The following is a 25406-nucleotide window of genomic DNA, read 5'->3' as shown; positions in this document are numbered from 1 at the left end:
CACAATATCAAGTCCGAAATCACAGCACTATTAATAAATTGAATTACTTTTCTGTATGTAGTTAGACAACAGGACTGGAATAATTATTCAATTAATGATCCACTTCCAGCACCTATTTTGTTTTTGTTGTTGGAATTCATAACATTCCAGTCATGTGCTCCATGCATGGCTGAGAAGGTCTGCTCCATTACTTCCTTTTCAAAGCAAACAAAGTACTTCTCCCAAAATGTAAATGTGATGGGGTAGAATCGATTTGTGTTTCAGAAAGAGATGCTGTTGCATTCTATGCCAGTGAAGGCACCTAGGTTATTCATCTGACACCATCTCTTCAGTGCACGGGTAAGCAGTCCAGGACCTTGTTGACCCCAAAGATCTCCAATGTATTTGGCCACAAAATCTTCCATGCAATTCCATAGAAAAGTAATTGCCCCGTAAAGCCCCGCAACTACAGGCGACTAGGCTGTCACCACAGGGTCGCCGGTGTGTGAATAGTCTCCAAAGAGTCATAGCGTTGGAGTGTATTCAGATCAGAAGTTGTCAGAAAAAATAAGTATAACAGTGAATGTTTCACAAATTTTACTAATCCTCAAATGTATTTTACACATATTTTACATTGTGACTTTTAAGAAGTCTGTCAATTTAATTCTATTGCTCATTGCATAATACAAAGGCCTAAATCACTGAACTATTATTCAATTGAATTAAATTCCTGCATGTTGTTGGACAATATAAGTGGAAAAAATGTTCAATTAATGATCCACTTCCAGCAATGACTGTTTTTTTTGCAGGAATTCATGTAATTCCAGACATGCGCACCATACGTAGCTGAGAATTTACGCTCCACATCTGTCTTTTTCCAGGGATCAAAGTACTTCTCCCAAGCTGGATATGGGACAGGGTAGAATCGATCAATGATCCATAAAGAGATGCCATTGCATTCTTTGACAATGAAGGTTATCCATCTGACACCAACTCTTCAGCACAAGGATAATCAGTTTAGGACCTTGTTGACCCCAAATATATCCAATGTAGTTGGGCATAAAATCTATCATGCAATTCCAAAGAAAAGGATGGTGCCTGTGATAGAAACCCATTGCACACATACTGATAGAATCTGTGCCATGTGGACATGTAAAGTTGCCAAATGGCATAGACTTCATTGATATAATGTCAGTGTCCAGGTAGATGCCCCCGTACTTCCACAACAGTGCTAATTTACAGGCATCACCAAACACATGGAGCTAATACATCTCCTTTTTTGGGTTTACCTGTGATATAATGAAGAAAGAAACATTATCTTAATTTCAATTCCTTCTAAACCTTCAGACGTATCCCTCAATCCATGTTAAGCTGTCAGGTCCACTCCTTAATAAACTACTCTATCCACTCTTCATCCTTCTAGATAGAGGCTAGAAAATCAGGCCTCACAATCCTATTGTGTGCATTCACCTGATGCATGTCCCTAATGACATTAGACACGTCTATAAGATCACCGCTCAGTCTCCTAAGCTTCAAGAACAAATTCCTAGCCTGTCCAATCTCTTCCTATAATTTAGTCCTTGGTTCCTGGTTAATATCATAGTAAAGCTTTTCTTCACTCAATCAAACTTAACGGAATTTTTCCTGGGTGATCAAAACAAAACACAAACCTCCAGGTGGGGCCTCACCAACTTCTTGTGCAAATGTACGATCATCAACATCCTAACTTCTATACTTAATGATTTCACTGATGTGGGCCAGCATGTCTCGTCACTACCACCTCCCCACAGGAAAAAATTGATCATTGGGGACTGCACTTTTGCTTGGTCATTGGTGCTGCCTCAGATTTGTTTAGAACCTTTTCATACCTCTCGTTACTCTCTCCCCGACTCTCAGTCTGAAGAAGGGTCTTGACCCAAAATGTCACTTATTCCTTTTCTTCAGAGATGCTGCCTGACCCGTCGAGTTACTCCAGCATTTTGTGTCTATCTTTATGTCTAAAGTCTTCTTCACCACCCTGTCCACATATGATGTTACTTTCTGTGAATTATGTACTTGTACTCCTAGCTCCCTCTATTCTACAGCCTTCCCCAGGGGCCTAAAATTCACTGAGAAAGTCCTACTCTGGTTTGACGACCCAAAATGTAACACATCACACTTGTTATTGTTTACCTTTGATACCAGAATTTCAACGAAGTATCATCAAACAGTTCGGCAGCGTTTAAAGGTAGAAGGACAACATTCTTCACTGAGGAGAGCAACGGGATGAGTCTGTACTTAGGCTCTGGATACTGGCTCAAGTTGCCACTGAACCCGTTCATGAAGAAATAGATTGGTTTATCTGGGTTTTGACGAGCAGTTAACTCCACTGAGCAAGCTACCAATGGCTTCAGCTCCACATTGTCTGACGTTTCCACAAACATAATCCCAGGATTCAGGAGTGGACGAGGATCTTCCGTGGTAGATTCCTCTTCCACATGTGACATTCTTAACATGTCATTGCGAACCTTGCGTTGTGTTTCCGTATGCCAACTTGCATATAGCAGGACACAAACTCCAAATGTGATGATAAGGAAAGATATCTGATGCATAGAAATCATGACGTGGCCTGAGGGTCTTCTGAAAAAGTTGGGTCTTTTGAATATTAATAACATTTCCATGGGAATAACTATTTCCCGTATCAATTGGAATTCATAGATTTCAGAGAGTTGTGGTGGAAGATAGATATTCTGGCTGGTGGTCGGTGATCAGAAGAGTTCCACAGAGATCTGTGCTGGGACATCTACTTATAAATGACCACGACATGAATGTAGATGGGTTGCTAAGTTAGAAATTATATTTAGCAAGAGGCTAAAACAACACATAGTCCTGTTTGTGGACTTGGGCAGTCGGTAGACACAAGCTGTGCATATTGCGCCTGGAGGAGTGAAGGGAGGATTGACTGCAGATACAAGAACAGCAACAATGGTTAGACATTCCCCAATGGTGTGGAGGGTGCTGAGAGAAAGCTGGCATCAAAAACATAAACATTGTCCTTGATGTGATGATGAGGTTTATCGAGTCATAGAGTTATAAAGTGATACAGTGTGGAAACGGGCCCTTCGGCCTAACGACCACACCAGCCATTAAGATCCAGCTACACTATTCCCACCCGCCTGCATTTGGTCCATATCGCTGCAAACCTGTCCTATCCATGTACCTGTCCAACTCCTTCATAAACATTTGGATAATCCCCGCCTCAACTACCTCCGCTCACAGCTTGTTCCACACACCCACCACCCTTTGTGTGAAAAAGTTACCCCTCAGATTCCTATTAAATAATCTCCCCTTCACCTTAAACCTACAGTATGCCCTCTGGTCCTCGATTCACCTACTCTTGGCAAGGGACTCTGTGCATCTACCCGATCTATTCCTCTCATGAGTAATTAGGTTTTGGTTGGTCAAATGCATGCAGGTGGGACTAGTGTAGATGGGACATGTTGGTTGGTGGGGGCAAGTTGGGCGGGAGAGCCGTTTCCACAGTGTATGACCAGAATTCTATGCTCCAAAATGATCTTAGCCACTCCCACATCGACAATACTATCTTAAGCATCTTAATCTGTTCAAAGTCCATCATTAACTCCAGCTGTCTAGAGTTTGCTTCTATCTCCAATAGTATTCTATTTGGCAGAGTGTAATTTCCCTATTTCAAGTTTGGACCATGGTTGATCTCAGCCTGGATTTTGCATGAAAATCTGTTTAGCTATTTTTTTTGTCTTGGTACCATGTGCATAATTCAGAGAATGGAGAGCAGCATTTTCTTGATGCTCTGATCCTTTGCATTACCAGGACTGAGTGTGCCAGTGAAATCATACAAAAATAGGTCCTGATGACTATACAGGGAGAGATTCATTACTGACAACAACAGCAGACAGCAATGTTGGGAACACTGTTGGGGATCAACAGCACCTGACTGACCATCCAGAATTTACTTCAGAAGCCAGAAACAAGATGCCAATGGTGGTAAATAACATATAACACTGTTCAGAGGCACAGCGATCTGAAAGAGATAAAGGTCAATAATCATAGCAGGATCCAGGAATGGGTAGAATATTTCCCCTTTGAGGAAAAACACAGGGCATAGGATCGGGAAATAAAGGTTAGTGTAGAGAGAAACAGAGTGATTGGAAATGTGTTGTGGTGCAGAGGTACATCTTCATCCTATCAGTAAGACAGTCGTGGGGGGTGGGGGAGAAGTGGGAGGGTAAAATTTCCCAGCATTGTTCCAAATTCCACTGCTTCAACTGTGGGAATGTGCATTCAAATTGCACAACAAAGTGTCTGTGGAATTCATTGCCACAGATGGCTGTGGTGGGTCATTGTGGATTTGCATGAGAGGAAGAGAAAATGCATGGAATGAGTGCAAAGGCTGTTATACGATTTATAAAACTGTATTGGAAGAAATGTTGATAAATTCTATGCTCCAGGCAGAATAGGGTCTAATTGAAAGATCCTGTTCCTCTGTAAATTTGCAGCCTCTTGTGATTTAAGAGGCAGTATCTCTTTGAGAAATTGTGTGAGTTGTGTGGAAGCCACACATCCATCTTTTCCTTTCTATGGATTATGTGTTGGAAGTTTTCACTGTGAAAATTATTATTTCAAAGATTTTCTGTTATTTGTGAAGGCTCTAAAGGAAGAGAGGTGCAGGCATGAAGTTTTGTTTTGTTGTATCTGTGTTTTAAGTTAAAAAAAATAATAATGTATTTGATTTGAGAGACCATGGACACACAGCATTTGGAGAAACTGGTGATTAGTGTATTTTTCAATTGTGAATTTGAAACTGGTATTTTGGGAGACTAAAATATTTAGGAAACAATCCTAAAACTTGCTTATGCTAACAGGAATATTTTCCTTTCCACAAGATTTTGCACAAGATTTTTGAAATGCTGATTTTGAAACTTAGTGTTCTTTGGATAAATTGCTTTCATGTAATCATACTTTTCTTGCAGACAATTTTAATCACACTGGAGAACAGCACGAGTGTCGAGTGTGGACAGCAAATGACACCATTATTGCCAAAACAGAAAGAGAAAGGCTGCAGGCATGCAAGGTATATAAATGACAGAAGACAAACAGAAGACAGAAGACTATCACTATCCTACACTGATAGTGTAAGAAGGAACTGCACAAGCTAGTTTAAATCGAAGATAGAAAAAACATTCTAGAGTAGCTCAGAGGGACAGGCAGCATCTCTGGAGAGAAGGAATGGGTGAGGTTTTGGGTCAAGACACTTCTTCAAACCCTTCCTCAGACGAACCATTCTTGACTCTGAAAAAGGGTCTCGAGCCAAAATGTCACCCATTCCTTCCCTCCAGAGATGCAGCATGTCCCACTGAGTTACTTCAGCATTTTTCTGTCTATCTTCAATGAAAATGATAGTACAGATACAAATTTTGCTGATTGATTATCTCGGGTGGTCAGTGAAATCAAGAATACAGGATGAGACATTTATAAACTACCAAGGAATGTTGCAAGCAGCAGAGAGACACAAAATGCTGGATTAACTCAGTAGGTAAAACAGCAGCTCTGGGAAAAGAAATAGGTGACATATCTGGTCGAGCCCCTTCTTCAGACTGAGAGTTAGTGGAGAGAGAAACGAGTATGCAAAGGTGCAGAATAATTGAGCCGGCACTCAATGGTCCAGTGTTGGCTATGGAAGAGGAGATAACAAAGGGGTACGAACAGTAAAACTGGCAGGACAACTAGGGTGGGAGAGGTAGTGGAGAGAGAGGGAATTCAAGGATCACTTGAAATGAGACAAAACATTGATATTCATACCGCTGAGTTGCAAGCTGCCCAAGGGAAATCAGAGATGTTGTTCCTCCAATTTGTGTGTGACCTCACTCTGACAGTGGAGGAAGCCCAAGACAGAAAGGTCAGTATGGGAATGGGAAGGGGACTTAAATGTTTGGCAACTGGGGGATTTCTAGACATTCCATTGTTTTATTTTTCCACATATCACTTTCCAATTGAAGATATCAACAGAACCTGAAAACATGAGAAATAAAATACTTTTTCCCAACATAAGAACCAAATTACAGTATAATTCTGCAATAAATATGTTTAAGAGCTTTGTCACTCACCTGCTTTAAACTGGCAGTGCCAGTGAAGATGTTTCGTGAGACTGTCCTCGGTCATTTAGTTTGGTATTTGGTATGTTGAGTTTATGTTTGCGTAACGTTAACAATGACTGATGGGTGTGTCCAAAGAGAGGTTTGATAATATATGGGTGTGACACAAAGAGTGGGTTGACATAAAACATGTAGTAATGTGACAATCGTAATAAAGAACATATCAAAATGGAAGGAATTTTGGAATGCAGGAAGTAATTTTAATAGATTAGGTGGCTACATTCAGTCAATGAGGAATGAGAGGTGATCTTAGAGCGTATGCAAAATCATGAGTGGAATAGTTCGAATAGATGTACAGAGTCTCTTGCCTAGAGTAGGGAAATGATGAACCAGAGGACAAAGGTTTAAGGTGATGGGAGAAAGATTTAATGGGAACTTGAGAGGTAACTTTGTCACACAAAGGGTGGTGGGTGTATGGAACGAGCTGCTGGAGGACTTTAGAGAATTCTTCTTTTGTCAGTTTCTCACCATTTTCTGTTCACATTTTCAGCAGCAATTGGCTAGTTAGTTGGTTAATTAAATATCTCTGAAAGCAAGAAAACATACTTGGAGATCTCTGAAGATACTGTGAAGTTCTTGGAGCAGAATAAGGCCATTCGGCCCATCAAGGTTACACCATTCAATCGTAGCTGATCTATCCCCTCTCAACCCCATTCTCCTACCTTCATCCCATAAACCCTGACACCCGTGCACCCATGGCAGTGCGCTTGCTCAGCAGCAGAGACTGTGGCATCATTCAGTCTCAAGATGATTTAATGTCCAGTTTTTCTTCATTTAAATTTCTTCTTCCATTTGAATTTCTTATGGAAGTTTTCAAGTAGCTACTGTGGTCTTGCCCACATTCCCCACCAGTATGGTGTCAGGGGATGACACTGGCTTCGGCAGTGACCACACCGACACTCGCAGTAGGGTGAGTTCACATGGTTTACTCTGGATTATCCTGGTGCCCATTCGTTACCTCAGTGCGTGTCAGCACAATCCCTCATTGTCTATGGGCAGGAAGATAGTCTGGCATCTTAGGCTGGCCCCAGGCCTCTCAGTCTCAGGCGCTGGTGTCTACGCTGCAGTCCAGTGTTGACCACACGGTAGCATTCATGGCCTCAGGTCTGTCACTCAGACTTTCTCAAAACTGCGACAGGGGATGCAAGTTCTCTTGTCTGCCCCTCAGGCTAGAATGCCTGAGTTTTCATAGGGAATGGGCTGACAGGTTTCAAGTGGCCAACTAATATCAAACCCATTACCTGTCTGTCAGGTAAAGGGATCAGACTGACATCCAAGGGAGAGGGCATAGTCACAGCACATGATGTTGTGTTCGGTTAATGCTGATCCGTCTGTTTACTCCAATATTGGCAACTGGGACACAGATGTTGAACCTGTTCCTGAAACTGTACCCTTTTTGGGCAATGTTGAAATTTATCAATCTAAGTTTTGATCTCTGGCAGTCTCTGGGTTATCCTGGTGCCTCATCTTTGCCTCTGTGCGTCGGCACAGCCCCTCGTTGTCCGTGGGCAGGAAGAGGCCCTTGCATCTCAGGCTTGCCCCGCCACTCAGCCTTAGTCTCAGTAGAGACCCTGGCTGTCTAAGGCATCTTCCCAGCAGCTCAGTCTTGACCACTCATTCTTCTTCTCCTCCTTCTCCAGCTCATTCTCTCTCTTTCTTCTTTTCTCTTTCTTTTTATTCTTCTTTTCTCACTTTCTCTCAGGGAGAGGACGTTGTAACACAATATAAATTAAACTATGAAATTTACTATTGCAAGTGAGCTGGAATGGTGAGATGTATTACTAATGTAAGAATTACTGGGTATTTAATTTGTAAAGTTGGTTTTATTAGTTTTACCGTAGACAAACAAATCTATTGTATTGTGAACACACTCCTTTCACTATTGCATACGACTTGGGAAGATGCTTTACAATGTTTTTTCATTATGAGTGCAATCCAAACCACATTGAACACATTTGTTATGATACAAATACACGTTGAACGTAAACTCAAAAGTTAATTTGAAAGTCAAAGGTGGCAGAAGTAGTGATGGGGGTGGAGGGAGGGGGGGGAGTGAGGGAGGGGAGGAGGTAGGATAAGGGGTTTGAGGGGGATGATAGTGGGGGAGGGGGAGGGGAGGGGGAGGGGGTGGAGGGGGATGGAGCGGGGAGGGAGTGGGGAGGGATGGGGAGGAGGGAGGGAGGGAGCGGGGAGGGGGAGGGGGAGGGTGGGTGAAGGAGTGGGGAGGAGGGAGGGGGAGGATAGGGAGGGGGGATGGTGGAGGGGAGGGGGGAGGGAGGAAGAGTGAGGGGGAGAGGGGAGCGGGAGAGGGGGAGGAGAGGAGGCTGCACCAATGCAGGAGAGGTTTGGGCCCAACAGGTCCAGTTGGTCCAGTTATACTTCAAGTGTTGATGGTGGAGATGCAATGGCAAAGATTTAAAGACTGCATGGATGAACTCCAAAATTTGTTCATCCCTGTCTGGTGAAAAAATAAAATGAGGAAGGCGGCCCAACTGTGGCTAACAAGGGAAATCAAGGATAGTGTTAAATCCAAGGGAAAAGTCATATAAATTGGCTAGAGGAAGCAGCAAACTGGAGGACTAGGAGCGATTTAGAACTCAACAGAGGACGAAGAGGTTAATTAAAGGGGGGGGGGAAGAGTATGAAAGAAAGCTAGCGGGGAATATAAAAACTGACTAAAAGCTTCTTTAGATATGTAAAAAGGAAAAGATTAGTGAAGACAAATGTAAGTCCCTTACAATCAGAGACAGGTGAATTTATAATGGGAAACAAGGAAAAGGCAGAACAGTTAAATGAGTACTTTGGTTCTGTCTTCACTATGGAAGACACAAACAACCTCCCAGCAATACGAGGAGACCGAGGATCTAGTGGGAGGAACTGAAGGGAATCCACATTAATCAGGAAATGGTGTTAGGTAAACTGTTGGAACTGAAGGCAGATAAATCCCCAGGGCCTGATGGTCTGCATCCCAGAGTACTCAAGGAGGTGGCCCTACGAATCATGGATGCATTGGTGATCATTTTCCAATATTCTCTTGATTCTGGATCAGTTCCTGTGGACTGAAGCGTAATCAATGTAACTGCACTTTTTAAGAAAGGAGGGAGAAGGTAAATGGGGAATAATAGACCAGTAAGCCTTACATCAGTAGTGGGGAAGATGCTGTAGTCGATTATTAAAGATGTTATAGCAATGCATTTGGACAGCAGTGACAGGATTGGTCAAAGTCAGCATGGCATTCAGGGGCAATCATGCTTGACTAATCTTTTGGAGTTTTTTAAGGTTGTAAAAGTAGAATTGATAAGGGAGAGCCAGTGGATGTGGTGTATCTGGACTTTCAAAAAACCTTTGACAAAGGCCCACACAAGAGATTACTGTGAAAAATGGAGCACATGGTATTGGGATAGGATATTGACATGGATAGAGAACTGGTTGGCAGACAGGAAGCAAAAAGTAAGAATTAATGGGTCCTTTTCAGAATGGCAGGCAGTGACTACTGGGATGCCGCAAGGCTCGGTCCTGGGTCCCCAGTTGTTTACAATATACATTAACGATTTAGGTGAAGGAAGTAAATGTAACATCTCTTAGTTTGCGGATGACGCAAAGCTGAGTGGCAGTGTGAGCTGCGAGGAGGATGCTATGAGGCTGCAGGGTGACTTGGATAGGTTCGATGAGTGGGCAAAAGCTTGGCAGATGCAGTATAATGTGGATAAATGTGAGGTTATCCACTTTGGAGGCAAGAAAGGAAGGCAGATTATTATCTGAATGGTGTCAGATTAGGATAAAAAGGAGAGGTGCAACGAGACCTGGGTATGCTTGTACACCAGTCACTGAAAGTAAGCTGTTGTACAACAGGCAGTGAAGAAATCTAATGGCATGTTGGCCTTCATTGCGAGAGGATTTGAGTTTAGGAGCAAGGAGGTCCTACTGCAGATGTACATGCCCTGGTGAGACAGCATCGGGAGTATTGTGTGCAATTTTGTTCTCCTAATTTGAGGAAGGACATTATTGCTATTGAGGGACTGCAGCGTAGGTTCATCAGGTTAATTCCCGGGATGGCGGGACGGACAGATAATGAAAGAATGGGTCGACTCAGCTTGTATTCCCTGGAATTTAAAAGGATGAGAGGGGATCTTATAAACACATATAAATGTCTTAAAAGATTGACAGGCTAGATGCAGGAAATATGTTCCAGATGTTGGGGGAATTCAGAAGCAGGGGTCACAGTTTAAGAATTAGCGGGAGGCCATTTAGGACTGAGATGAGGAAAAACTTCTTCACCCAGAGAGCTGTGAATCTATGGAATTCACTGCCACAGAAGGAGGTGGAGGCCAATTCACTGTATGCTTTCAAGAGAGTAAGATTTATCTCTTTGGGCCAAAGGAATCAAGGGATATGGGGAAAAAGCAGGAATGGGGTACTGATTTTAGATGATCAGCCATAATCATATTGAATGGAGGTGCTGGCTCGAAGGGCCGAATGACCTACTCCGGCACTTATTTTTCTATGTTTCTATGTTTGTACCATCTGTTTAACCAAAGATACCACATACTGGGGACGCATGTTGGGGAAAATGGCTAACATAGGGAACTATAGGAAGTTGGTGAGACAATAAATAGATTCATCATGGTGTTTGGTTTCCATCGCACAAAACTAATCAGGGAGTACTGTAATACAAATGGGAATGTGGGTTTCTAAATAGCAGGGAACATAAAGTTCAAGATAACCCTGGGGAAAGACAAAGATTTAAGGTTGCAGGGACATTGATCAATGATAATTTATTTTAAAAATGTAGAAACCACAAGTAACCATAGAGTCTTGAGAATATAAAAATGCTGAGGGTGCTATGAATCTTTGAAACACTTTGGGTTCTCTAGAGTATTTTCCAGTGCATGCTGTTAAGGCATTAAATGAACTGACTTGTTCATAAAACTCACCCGTTCTATGAGATGCTTTATTTGTGTCTGTTCCTATCTGAGCTGGGCTACACTTAACGGCAGATTCAGGGTACAGGAACAACACCAAATTCCCTCCTACCTGCAGTTTATGGGAGAGAGAGATGGAATGCATCAGTGAATGTGTCAGTGGTCAGAGAGAGAGAGAGGGAGTGTGCTAGTGAGAGAGAAAAATTGTCAGTGAGTGAGAGAGAGATTGTGGCAGTGAGAGAGATGGAGTGTGTTTGTGAGAGAAATGGAATGTGCATGGAAGAGACATGTTGTGTCAATTGGTGTTTGATTCTAATTTAAATTGGACATGGGAATTGGAGTGTATCCAGATCAGAAGTTGTCAGAAAAAATAAGTATAACAGTGAATGTTTCACAAATTTTAATAATCCCCAAATGTGTTGTGTGTATATTTTACATTGTGACTTTTAAAAATTCTGTCGGTTTCATTCTTTCGCTCATTGCATAATACAAAGGCCTAAGACATCGGACTATTATTCAATATAATTAAATTCCTGTATGTAGTTGGACAATATAACTGGAAAAATTGTTCAATTAATGATCCACTTCCAGCCATGACTTTCTTTTTTTTCCTGGAATTCATGTAATTCCAGACATGCGCACCATACGTAGCTGAGAATTTACGCTCCACATCCTTCTTTTTCCAGGGAACAAAGTACTTCTGCCAAGCTGGATATGAGATGGGATAGAATCGATCAATGATCCATAAAGAGATGCCGTTGCATTCTTTGCCAATGAAGGCACCTATGTTATCCATCTGACACCATCTCTTCAGCACACGGGTAATCAATTGAGGACCTTGTTGGCCCCAAATATATCCAATGTATTTGGCCACATAATCTATCATGCAATTCCAAAGAAAAGGATGGTGCCTGGGATTGAAACCAATTGCACCCATACTGATAGAACCTGCGTGCTGTGGACACGTAAAGTTGCCAAATGGCATAGACTTCATTGATATAATGTCAGTGTCCAGGTAGATGCCCCCGTACTTCCACAACAGTGCTAATTTACAGGCATCACCAAACACATGGAGCCAATACTTCTCCTTTTTGGGGTTTACCTGTGATGTAATGAAGAAAGAAACATTATCTTAATTGCAATTCCTTCTAAACCTTCAGACCTATCCCTCAATCCATGTTAAGCTGTCATGTCCACTCCTCAATAAACAACTCTATCCTCTCCTCATCTTTGTTCATGCCAGATAGAGAGTCATACGACTATATGTGTAAATACTTTGGCAAATCACATCCACCTGATCACTGCACTCATCGGTTCTACCCCCATTTATCTACAATAGATCCGTGGTGATTCACATGCTTACCGAGATCCTTCTTAAATAGTTTGAGAGTACCTGCCTCCAACCTGCTGTCCAGGCTCATTACCTTATCTATGCCTCTTATGATGTGATCAACCTCAATGAAGTCACTTCTCAGCCTCCTGTACTCAAGTGAATAAATATACAGCCTATCCAGCCTCTCCTTATAACTCAAAACCTCCAGAACTGATAACTTCCTCAAAAATCGTCTTTGCTCCCTTTGCAGTTTGTTATTTTGACTGAAGTAATCCAATCCAGACCATATAGTGGTCATTAATATCTATTTTAAACATCGAATATTGCAGCAGCAAATTTTTAAAAATCTATCAATTCATGCTTTATAGATGTCCAACCATTAAACATTCACTGACTTATTTGGCAGAAAATCCCAAAGATTCACCACATCACCCTCTGACTGAGAAAAGTTCCTCCTCAATTTTATTCTGAATGGCCAGTCCTATTTGGAGATAGTCATCCCCTTAATATAGACACATTGTGAAGGGAAACATCATCTCAGTGTTTACCCTGGGAAGCACCTCACGAATATTAGACATTTGAGGGAGATAACTTGTGGGTTTTCTAATCTCAGGTGAGTACTGGCCCAAGGTGCTCAATCACTGTTATACAGCAAACATGCCTTGCAAGGAATCAACCTGGTGCAACTTTACTGCACTCCGTTTAGTGCATTCATTCTTCCTCATTCAGGGATACCTGACTTGGACACAAATTTAAGATAGACTGAGTCAACGTACTCCCAGGATGAAAATAGTCAATGCACACTCCTCTGATCATGTACATGTCCAAATGTATTTTAAGTGCTGTCGCAGTAGTGCCTCAAGCACTTCCTCCAGCTCATTCCATAGACAGACAATTCAATGTGTGGAAAATCAGGCCTCACAATCCTATTGTGTGCATTCACCTGATGCATGTCCCTAATGACATTAGACACGTCTATGAGATCACCGCTCAGTCTCCTAAGCTTCAAGAACAAATTCCTAGCCTGTCCAATCTCTTCCAATAATTTAGTCCTTGCTTCCTGGTTAATATCATGGTAAAGTCCGAGCGGCGGACCTGTTGGCAGATCTAACCCAGGCAAGGAAACTCAACCGGGGAGACCGAAGTCAGGAAGAGCCATAGTAGTGGGTGACTCCATTGTCCGAGGTAAGGACAGTAGATTCTGTGGCGGCAGGCGGGACTCGAGGATGGTCTGTTGCCTCCCTGGTGCCAGGGTTCAAGACATCATGGAGCGGCTTCAGAAGATCCTAGCGAGGGAAAGCGATCAACCGGAAGTAATTGTGCACGTGGGCACGAACCATGTCGGGAGGAAGAGGAAGGAGATACTGCGACGTGAGTTTAGAGAGTTAGGAAGAAGACTGAGAAGTAGGACGTCGAAGGTGGTTGTCTCTGGACTGCTACCTGTAACTCATGCTAGTGAGGGCAGGAATAGAGAGATCGGGGATATGAATGTATGGCTGAGGGGCTGGTGCAGGGAGAAGGGATTTAGATTTCTAGACCACTGGGATCTCTTCTGGGGTAGGGGTGACCTGTACAAAAGGGACGGGGTTACACCTTAACAGCAGGGGGACCAACATTCTGGCAGGTCGGTTTGATAGTGCTACAAGTGTGGCTTTAAAATAAGTAGTGGGGAGGAGGGGTTGACAAACTGGGAATATGGAGATGGAGTTAAAGGGGAAGCGAATACAGGAGAAATTGCAAAGGACTCTCGAATGAATGGGGAGGGAAGTTCTAGAAGGGATAAGAGAGTAAGGTCAGGGCCAATTGTGACCGGCGTGAGAGGGGAGGTGAATACTGAAATTAAAGTATAGTATTTAAATGCGCGAAGTATAAGAAATAAAGTGGATAAGCTTGAGGCTCAGTTAGGCATTGGCAAGTATGATGTTGTGGGAATCACTGAGACATGGCTACAAGAGGACCAGGGCTGGGAACTGAATATTCAGGGCTACACAACATATAGAAAAGACAGACAGGTGGGCAGAGGGGGTGGGGTCGCTCTGTTGGTGAGGAATGATATTCACTCCCTTGCAAGGGGTGACATAGAATCAGGAGATATAGAAACAGTATGGATAGAAATGAGGAATTGTAAGGGTAAAAAGACCTTAATGGGACTTATCTACAGGCCCCCAAAACAGTAGCCTCGACATAGGGTGCAAGTTGAATCAGGAGTTAAAATTGGCATGTCGCAAATGCAATGCAACTTATGGGAGATTTCAACATGCAGGTAGACTGAGAAAATCAGGTTGGTAATGGACCCCAGGAAAGAGAGTTTGTGGAGTGTCTCCGAGATGGATTCTTAGAACAGCTTGTACTGGAGCCTACTAGGGTGAAGGCAATTCTGGATTTAGTGTTGTGTAATAAACAAGGGAAGTCAAGGACAGCATAAAAATAAAAGAGAAGAAGTACAACAAAGCAAAGAAGAACGGGAAGCCAGAGGATTGGGACTCTTTTAAAGAGCAACAGAAGATGACTAAGAAGGCAATATGGGGAGAAAAGATGAGGTACGAGGGTAAACTAGTTAATAATATAAAGGATGATAGTAAAAGCTTTTTTAGGTATGTAAAGAGGAAAAAAATAGCCAAGGCAAATGTGGGTCCCTTGAAGACAGAAGCGGGGGAATTTATTATGGGGAACAAGGAAATGGCAGACGGGTTGAACCAGTACTTTGGATCTGTCTTCACTATGGAAGATACAAGCAATCTCCCAGATGTTCTAGTGGCCAGAGATCCTAGGGTGACGGAGGAAATCCACATTAGGCAGGAAATGGTGTTGGGTAGACTGATGGGACTGAAGGCTGATAAATCCCCAGGGCCTGATGGTCTGCATCCCAGAGTACTTAAGGAGGTGGCGCTAGAAATTGTTGACGCATTGGTGATCAAGGCTCGGTGCTGGGACCGCAACTATTTACAATATATATTAATGACTTCGATGAAGGGATTAAAAGTACCATTAGCAAATTTGCAGATGATACAAAGCTGGGTGGTAGTGTGAACTGTGAGGAAGATGCTATGAGGTTGCAGGGTGACTTGGACAGGATGTGTGAGTGGGTGGATGCATGGCAGATGAAGTTAATGTGGATAAGTGTGAGGTTATCCACTTTGGTGGCAAGAATAGGAAGGCAGAGTATTATCTGAATGGTGTCAAGTTAGGAAAAGGGGACGTACAACGAGATCTGGGTGTCCTAGTGCATCAGTCACTGAAAGGAAGCATGCAGGTACAGCAGGCAGTGAAGAAAGCCAATGGAATGTTGGCCTTCATAACAAGAGGAGTTGAGTATAGGAGCAAAGAGGTCCTTCTGCAGTTGTACAGGGCCCTAGTGAGACCGCACCTGTAGTACTGTGTGCAGTTTTGGTCTCCAAATTTGAGGAAAGATATTCTTGCTATTGAGGGCGTGCAGCGTAGGTTTACTAGGTTAATTCCCGGAATGGTGGGACTGTCATATGTTGAAAGACTGGAGCGACTATGCTTGTATACACTGGAATTTAGAAGGATGAGAGGGGATCTTATCGAAACGTATAAGATTATTAAGGGGTTGGACATGTGAGAGGCAGGAAACATGTTCCCAATGTTGGGGGATTCCAGAACAAGGGGCCACAGTTTAAGAATAAGGGGTAGGCCATTTAGAACTGAGATGAGGAAAAACCTTTTCAGTCAGAGAGTTGTGAATCTGTGGAATTCTCTGCCTCAGAAGGCAGTGGAGGCCAATTCTCTGAATGCATTCAGGAGAGAGCTAGATCGAGCTCTTAACGATAGCGGAGTCAGGGGGTATGGGGAGAAGGCAGGTACGGGGTACTGATTGAGAATGATCAGCCATGATCACATTGAATGGTGGTGCTGGCTCGAAGGGCCGAATGGCCTCCTCCTGTCTATTGTCTATTGTCTAAAGCTTTTCGTCACTCAATCAAACTTAATGGAATCTTTCCTGGGTGATCAAAACAAAACACAAAACTCCAGGTGGGGCCTCACCAACTTCTTGGGCACCTGCACCATCATCAACATCCTAACTTCTATACTTAATGATATTACTGATCTCGGCCAGCATGTCTCGTCATTATCACCTCCCCACAGCCAAAAATTGTTCATTGGGGACTCCACTTTTGCTTGGTCATTGGTGCTGCCTCAGATTTGTTTTGAACCTTTTCATACCTTTAGTTACTCTCTCCCCGACTCTCAGTCTGAAGAAGGGTCTTGACCCGAAATGTCAGGTATTCCTTTTCTCCGGAGATGCTGCCTGACCCGCTGAGTTATTCCAGCATTTTGTGTCTATCTTTATGTCTAATGCCTTCTTCACCACCCTGTCCACATATGATGTTACTTTCAGTGAATTATGTACTTGTACTCCTAGCTCCCTCTATTCTACAGCCTTCCCCAGGGGGCTAAGGTTCACTGAGAAAGTCCTACTCTGGTTTGACAACCCAAAATGCAACACATCACACTTTCTTCTTATTGGTTACCTTTTGATACCAGGATTTCAACGGAGTATCTTCAAACAGTTCGGCAGCGTTTAAAGGTAGAAGGACAACATTCTTCACTGAGGAGAGCAACGGGATGAGTCTGTACTTAGGCTCTGGATACTGGCTCAAGTTGCCACTGAACCCCTTCATGAAGAAATAGATTGGTTTATCTGGGTTTTGACGAGCAGTGGACTCCACTGAGCAAGCTACCAATGGCTTCAGCTCCACATTGTCTGACGTTTCCACAAACATAATCCCAGGATTCAGGAGTGGAGGAAGATCCTCCGTGGTAGCTTCATCGTCCACTTGTGACATTCTTAACATGTCATTACGAACCTTGCATTGTGTTTTCATCTGCCAAATTTCATACAGCAGGACACAAACTCCAAATGTGATGATATGGAAATATACCTGAAGCTTGGATTTCATGATGTGGCCTGAGATCCTTCTGAAAAATCTCCTGTGAAAAAATGTTGGGTCTTTTGAATATTAATAACATTAACATGGGAACAATTATTTCCCTTAGCAGTAAGAATCAAATACCAGAGATTCCACATTTATGGTAATTATTAGATTGATTCGAGGTGAAATTGAAAAGTATAATTCGCCGAGGGTGGAGTGGCCTGAAATTGTTTGGTCGCTTTGGATAGGAGCATGCTGTGAAATCTGAAATATCAAAAGACAACAATTGCCAAGCAATTAGAAATCTGATTTATTTTATGGCTCCAAAATCTACTTGAATGCTTCAGTATCATTATTTATCATATCATATCATATCATATATCTACAGCCGGAAACAGGCCTTTTCGGCCCTCCAAGTCCGTGCCGCCCAGTGATCCCCATACATTAACACTATCCTACACCCACTAGGGACAATTTTTTTTACATTTACCCAGCCAATTAACCTACATACCTGTACATCTTTTTGAAATTAGATTCATGATTAGTTCAGGCGTCAGAGGTTCTGGAGAGAAGGCAGGAGAATGGGGTTAGGAGGGACAGAGATACATCACCCATGATTGAATGGCGGAGTAGACTTGATGGGCTGAATGGACTGATTCTATTCCTATCGCTTATGATATTTTGTTAAATGAGTGGCTCTATAATTTTCTGGTTTCTTTTACTCATTTTTATTATATGTGGAAAGTACATCATCAATTATCCCTTCATATATGACGATAGTTGAGTTGTGCATTGAAAATAAATAAATGGTGATTACAGGTTCCAATACCAGAGCAGCAGTTAACAAAATGGAATGGTTGATGGGAAAGTGGATGTAATGACACGCAACGCTGAATACAGGACTGGCAGTGAGAGGTTCATTAATATGGGATAATAAAACGATGAAGTGTGTTTTCTTCAATGCAAGGGGGTGTAAAAATGAATAGACAAGGATGGAGTTAAAGGAAAAGAGAGCATAGGAAAAATTAAGAAAAAGTCCAGAATTAACGGGACAGAAAGCTCACGAATGAATAGGAGAGAATGGCCAAGTGTAATAGGAATCGTTGTGGAAGCCGAGATGAGCAAAGGATTAAAAATACTGTATATGAATGCGTGAAGTATAAGAAGTAAAGTGGATGAACTTGAGGTCAGTTAAAGATTGGTAGGTATGACATTGTGGGGATTACAGAGACGTGACTGCAGAAGGATCAAGACTGGGAATTGAATATTCAGGATTTTCCGTCCTATAGAAAGGACAGGCAGGTGGGCAGAGGAGGTGGGGTAGCTCTGTTGGTGAGGGGTGGAAATCAGTACGTTGCAAGGGGTGACATTGGGGCTGACGATGTAGAGTCACTGTAGATAGAGTTGAGGAATTGTAAAGGTAAGAAGACACTAATGGGAGTTATCTACAGACCCCCAAACAGAAGCCTGTAAAAAGGGTGTAAGATGCAGCAGGAATTAAAATTGGCACACAACAGAGTTAATGCCACTGTGGTTGTGGGGGATTTCAATGTGCGGGTAAGGTGAGAAAATCAGGTTGGTTCTGGACCCCAAGAAAGGGGGTTTATAAAGTGCCTCCGAGATGTATTCTTAGAGCCCCTTGCACTGGAGCCTACCAGAGACAAGGCAATTCTGGATTTAGTGTTGGCCAATTAACCAGATTTAATAAGGGAACTCAAGGTAAAGGAACAGCTTGGAGGTAGTGACCATAATATGATTAGTTTTAATCTGCAATTTGAAAGGGAGAAGTTTAAACCAGGAATGTCAGTGTTGCAGTTGAACAAAGGGGACTATGAAGGCATGAGAGAAGAGCTGGCCAAGGTCGAATTGAAAAGGATCCCAGCAGTGGAACAGTAACGGCAGGAATTTCTGGGCATAAACCAGAAGATGCAGGATCATTTCATTCCAACAAGGAAGAAAGATTCTAAGGGGAGTCAGACAAGGGAAGTTAGAGATGGAATAAAACGAAAAGAAAAGAAGTATAAGATAGCAAAGAGTAGCGGGAAGCCAGAGGATTGGGCAACTTTCAAAGGACAACAGAAGACAGCAAAAAGGGCCATACGCGCTGAAAAGATGAGGTATGAAGCGAAGTTGGCCAAGAATATAAAGAAGGACAGTAAAAGCTTCTTTAGGAATGTTAAGAGAAAAAGATTAGTAAAGACAAATGTGGGTCCCTTGAAGGCAGAAACGGGTGAAATTATTATGGGGAACAAGGAAATGGCGGAAGAGTTGAACAGGTACTTCGGATCTGTCTTCACTAAGGAAGACACAAACAATCTCCCAGATGTACTAGAGGACAGAGGGCCTAGGGAGACAGAGGAACTGGAAGAAATTTGCATGAGGCGAGAAATAGTATTGGGTAGACTGATGGGACTGAAGGCTGATAAATCCCCAGGGCCTGATGCATCCCAGAGTACATAAGGAGGTGGCTCAAGAAACAGTGGATGCATTGGTGATCATTTTCCAATGTTCAATAGATTCAGGATCAGTTCCTGTGGATTGGACGGTAGCTAATGTTATCCCACTTTTCAAGAAAGGAGTGAGTGAGAAAAATGGAGAATTATAGACCAGTTAGCCTAACATCGGTGGTGGGGAAGAAGCTGGAGTCAATTATTAAAGAATTAAAGAATTAATGACGGTGCATTTGGATAGCGGTAAAAGGATAGCGGTCAGCATGTATTTATGAAAAGGAAATCCTGCTTGACTAATCTTCTTGAATTTTTTGAGGATGTGACAAGTAAAATGGATGAAGGAGAGCCAGTGGATGTAGTGTATCTAGACTTTCAGAAAGCCTTTGGTAAGGTCCCACACAGGAGGTTGGTGAGCAGAAAAAGGGCACATGGTATTGGAGGTAAGGTATTGACATGGATAGACAATTGGTTGGCAGACAGGATGCAAAGAGTAGGAATAAATGGGTCCTTTTCAGAATGGTAGGCAGTGTAGAGTGGAGTGCCGCAAGGCTCGGTGCTGGGGCTGCAACTATTTACAATATATATTAATGATTTGGATGATGGAATTAGAAGTAACACAAGCAAGTTTGCGGATGACACAAAGCTGGGTGGCAGTGTGAACTGCAAAGTGGACGTTAGGAGGTTGCAAGGTGACTTGGACAGGTTGAGTGAGTGGGCAGATGCACGGCAGATGCAATATAATGTAGATAAATGTGAGGTTATCCACTTTGGCAGGCAAAACAAGGAGGAAGATTATTATCTCAGTGGTGTCAGATTAGGTAAAGAGGAAGTGCAACGAGACTTTGGTGTCCTTGTACACCAGTCACTGAAATTAAGCATGCAGGTACAGCAGGATGATGAGAGGGGATCTTATAGAGACGTATAAAATTATAAAAGGACTGGACAAGCTCGATGCAGGAAAAATGTTCCCAATGTTTGGGGAATCCAGAACCAGGGTTCACAGTCTAAGGATAAAGGGGAGGCCATTTAAAACTGAGGTGAGAAGAAACTTTTTCACCCAGAGAGTTGTGAATTTGTGGAATTCTCTGCCACAGAAGGTAGTGGAAACCAATTCACTGGATGAATTTAAAAGAGAGTTAGATAGAGCTCTGGGGGCTAATGGAATCAAGGGATCATGTTCCCAATTTGGTCTCCTAACTGGAGTCCAGAACCAGGGGCCACAGTTTAAGAATAAGGGGTAGGCCATTTAGAACAGAGATGAGGAAAAACTTTTTTAGTCAGAGTTGTGAATCTGTGGAATTCTCTGCCTCAGAGGGCAGTGGAGGCCAATTATCTGAATACATTCAAGAGAGAGCAAGATAGAGCTCTTAAGGATAGCGGAGTCAGGGGGTATGGGGAGAAAGCAGGAACGGGGTACTGATTGAGAATGATCAGCCATGATCACATTGAATGGCGGTGCTGGCTCAAAGGGCCGAATGGCCCACTCCTGCACCTATTGTCTATTGTCTATTGTCTATTGATATGGGGAGAATGCAGGCACAGGTTACTGATTGTGGATGATCAGCCATGATCACAATGAATGGTGGTGCTGGCTCGAAGGGCCAAATGGCCTCCTCCTGCACCTATTTTCTATGTTTCTATGTTTCTATGTTTCTAAGTTTCTAAGATGAACTTAGAACCTGGGTCAGGGTTTGGAATTATGATATCATCCAGCTGCAGTTCTTCTCCAGCCAGTACCCAGAGGACTGGGGAGTGGCCAATGTTGTTTCTTTGTTTAAGAATGGAAGTAGAGAGAAACCAGGGACCTATTGACCAGTAAGCCTCATGTCAATGGTTGGAAAACTATGAGAGAATTATTTTGAGATAGGGTTACTTTGTAAGAGAATGGGTTAATTAGAGATAGCCAGCTCGGCTTTGTCAATGGCCGGTCGTGTGTTAATAACGATTAAATTTTTTGAGGGACAGCCGAAGGAGATTGATGAAGGTAAGGTGGTGGATGGTCTCTACATGGAATTTTGTGAGGCATTTGATAAGATCCTTCATGGTTGGCTAATCCAGAGGATTAAGATGTAAGGGATTCTCAGTGACTTGGGTATATGGATCCAGAACTGAGGTTTTGGAATTTATAGATTTCAGAGAGTTGTGGTGGAAGGCAGATATTCTGGCTGGTTGTCTGCGATCAGTGGAGTTCCACAGAGATCTGTGTTAGGACATCTATATATAAATGACAAAGACATGAATGGAGATGGGTTGCTGAGTAAGAAATTATATTTAGTGATACAATAAGGGGGTAAAACAATGAGTCTACCCAGGTAGTCCTGTTTGTGGACTTTGGGGAGTAGGTGGACACATGCTGTGCATATTGAAGCTGGAGGAGTGGAGGGAGGATTGACTGTAGATACAAGATCAGCAACAATGGTTAGACATTCCCCAATGGTGTGGAGGGTGCTGAGAGGTATTGTCTGAGAGATGGCATCAAAACCATAAGCACTGTCCTTGATTTGATGATGAGGTTTAAAGAGTCATAGAGCTATAGGGTGTGGAAACAGGCCTTCGGCCCAACTTGGCCTCACCAGCCATTAAGTCGCAGCTACACTCGTCCCACCTGCCTGCATTTGATCCATATCACTCCAAATCTGTCCTGTCCATGTACCTGTCCAACTCCTTCGCAAGCGTTAGGATAGTCCCCACCTCAACTAACTACACCGGCTGCCTGTTCCATACATCCACCACCCTTTGTGTGAAAAAGTTACCTCTCAGATTCCTATTAAATCATTTCCCCTTCACCTTGTATGTCCTCTGGTCCTCAATTCACCTACTCTGGGCAAGGGACTCTGTGCATCTACCTGATCTATTCCTCTCATGAGTTTGGGATGGTCAAACGCATGCAGGTGGGACTAGTGTAGGTGGGACATGTTGCTTGCTGTGGGCAAGTTGGGACAAAAGGCCGTTTCCACAGTGTATGACTATAAATCTATGCTCCAAAATGATCTTCGCCACTCCCACATTGACAATACCATCTTAAGCATCTTAATCTGTTCAAAGTCCATCATTAACTCCAGCTGTCCAGAGTTCTCTTCTGTCTCCAATAATATTTCATTTGGCAAATAGTGTAATTTCTCTATTTTATGTCTCCCCTTCTTCAAACTTGGACCATGGGTGATATCAGCCTGGATTTTCCATGAAAATCAGTTTTGCCATTTTTTTTGTATTGGGACAAAGTGCATAATTCAGAGAATGGAGAGCAACATTTTCTTGATGCTCTGATCTTTTGCATTACCACGACTGAGTGTACCAGTGGAATCAATACCAAAATGGGTCCTGATGACTATATAGGGAGAGATTCATTACTGACAACAACAGCAGACAGCAATGTTGGGAAACATGTTGGGGATTAACAGCACCTGACCAACCATCCAGAATCTATCACCTTCTGCCACAACCTCTCTTTGTTTGACTCAGCTCTCCCCAGCATCAGAGATGTTATGGTAGCAAGTCCTGGCCGTGGATCTAAGGGAGGCGGTATACATGAGCTATGCACATTGAGAGTGGAGGCGTGGAGGTAGGATTGCCTGAGGATGTTTGCTCAGTGATGAAGACATTTAGTTTTGGGGTGGAGGGCGGGTTGAGGTATTTCTTTGGAAGCTGGCTTTGAAACAGTACAATACAGTACCTTGTCATACAGGGTTGTGAGCTTTAATTCTGCAAGAGCATTAATCTTGTGGGGGCTTGTGATGAGTGTGTGTCTCATGCATCAGGACTGGGCCCATTGCTGTGAACCCTTTGAGGTTGTTGCATTTTGGGAAGTCAAACCTGGCCAGGAACTTCACTGTGAATGATAGGGTCTTTTTGTAGTGTTATCAAGCAGAGGTAATCTACGAGCACCAACACATAGCTCCCTGAAAGTATTCCAGGTGAACTAGTTATGACAAATTCAATGAGAACATATAAAAGACATGTGAACAGGTACATCAGGTTGGGAGAGGCACTCAAGCTTCACATTCATAATGGGAACTGTGCAGAAAGAATATCCATGACTGCACTGGATTTGCCAATGTTTCAGAAATCGTAATCTCTCCCCCCTGCACCGGCTCCTCAGCCGCACGTTCACCCGTCCTGCCTTCAGGAGCCAGAAACAAGATGTCATGTATTCCAATGGTGGTAAATAACATAGAACACACTGTTCAGATTTGTTGGTTGATTATCTCGGGTGGTCAGTGAAATCAAGAATACAGGATAATACATTTATAAACTACCAAGGCATGGTGCAAGCAGAAGAGAGACACAAAATGCTGGAGTAACTCAGCGGATCAGGCAGCAACTCCGAGAAAAGAAATAGGTGACATTTCGTGTCGAGACCCTTCTTCAGACTGAGAGTCAGGGGAGAGGGAAATGTCGTATGTAAAGGTGTAGAAAATATCAGAGCCAGCACTGATAAGCCCGTTATGGTGGAGGCCACAATGGTCCAGTGTTGGCTATGGAAGAGGAGATAACAAAGGGATACGAACAGTGAAACTAGCAGGAAAACTAGGGTGAGAGAGGGGTGGAGAGAGAGGGAATTCAAAGACCACTTGAAATTAGAAAAAACACTGATATTCATACCGCTGGGTTGCAAGCTGCCCAAGGAAAATCAGAGATGCTGTTCCTCCAATTTGCATGTGACCTCACTTTGACAGTGGAGGAAGCCCAAGACGGAAAGTTCAGTATGGGAATGGGAAGGGAGTTAAATGTTTGGCAACTGGAGGATTTCTAGACATTCCATTGTTATATTTTCCCAGAGATCACTTTCCATTTGAAGAAATCTACAGAACCCGAAAACATGAGAAATAAAACAATTTAGACAATAGACAATAGACACTAGGTGCAGGAGTAGGCCATTCGGCCCTTTGAGCCAGCACCACCATTCAGCATGATCATGGCTGATCATGCACAATCAGTACCCCGTTCTTGCCTTCTCCGCATATCCCACGACTGTGCTATCATTAAGAGCTCTATCTAACTCTCTCTTGAAAGCATCTGGAGAATTGGCCTCCACTGCCTTCTGAGGAAGAAAATTCCACAGCTTCAGTTAAAAGGTTTTTCCTCATCTCGATTCTAAATGGCCTACCCCTTATTCTTAAACTGTGGCCCTTGTTTCGGGAATCCCCCAACATCAGGAACATGTTTCCTGCCTCTAGCGTGTCCAATCCCTTAATAATCTTATATGTTTCAATAAGATCCCCTCTCATCCTTCTAAATTCCAGTGTATACAAGCCCAGTCGCTGCAGTCTTTCAACGTACGACAGTCCCGCCATTCCGCGAAATAACCTCGTGAAACTACGCTGCACTCCTTCAATAACAAGAATGTCCTTCCTCATGTTTGGAGACCAACACTGCACACAATACTCCAGGTGTGGTCTCACTAAGGCCCTGTACAACTGCAGAAGGATCTCTTTGCTCCTATACACAACTCCCCTTGTTATGAAGGCCAACATTCCATTGGCTTTCTTCACTGCCTGCTGTACCTGCATGCTTCCTTTCAGTGACTGATGCACTAGGACACCCAGATGTCGTTGTGCTTCCCCTTTTCCTAACTAGACACCATTCAGAAAATAATCCGCCTTCCTGTTCTTACCACCAAAGTGGATAACCTCACATTTATCCACATTAAACTGCAT

The 25406-nt window shown here is 43.0% G+C and overlaps 1 protein-coding gene and 1 pseudogene across 1 annotated transcript; both read right to left on the bottom strand.

The window, feature by feature from the left end:
* Positions 1-672: 672 nt before the first annotated feature.
* On the bottom strand, positions 673-2579 carry LOC144599105 (alpha-1,4-N-acetylglucosaminyltransferase-like; annotated as a pseudogene).
* Positions 2580-11567: 8988 nt separating this feature from the next.
* Positions 11568-17326, bottom strand: LOC144599104 (alpha-1,4-N-acetylglucosaminyltransferase-like). The gene is made up of 2 exons (XM_078409823.1): positions 16898-17326; positions 11568-12173 (listed from the first exon to the last, which is right to left on the bottom strand). The coding sequence occupies exons 1-2, from the start codon at positions 17324-17326 to the stop codon at positions 11568-11570; spliced, it is 1035 nt and encodes a 344-aa protein (XP_078265949.1).
* Positions 17327-25406: the final 8080 nt, after the last annotated feature.

This window comes from Rhinoraja longicauda, chromosome 13 (assembly GCF_053455715.1).
Source record: "Rhinoraja longicauda isolate Sanriku21f chromosome 13, sRhiLon1.1, whole genome shotgun sequence".
Lineage (NCBI taxonomy): Eukaryota > Metazoa > Chordata > Chondrichthyes > Rajiformes > Arhynchobatidae > Rhinoraja > Rhinoraja longicauda.
This window is presented reverse-complemented; position numbering and strand designations above follow the sequence as displayed.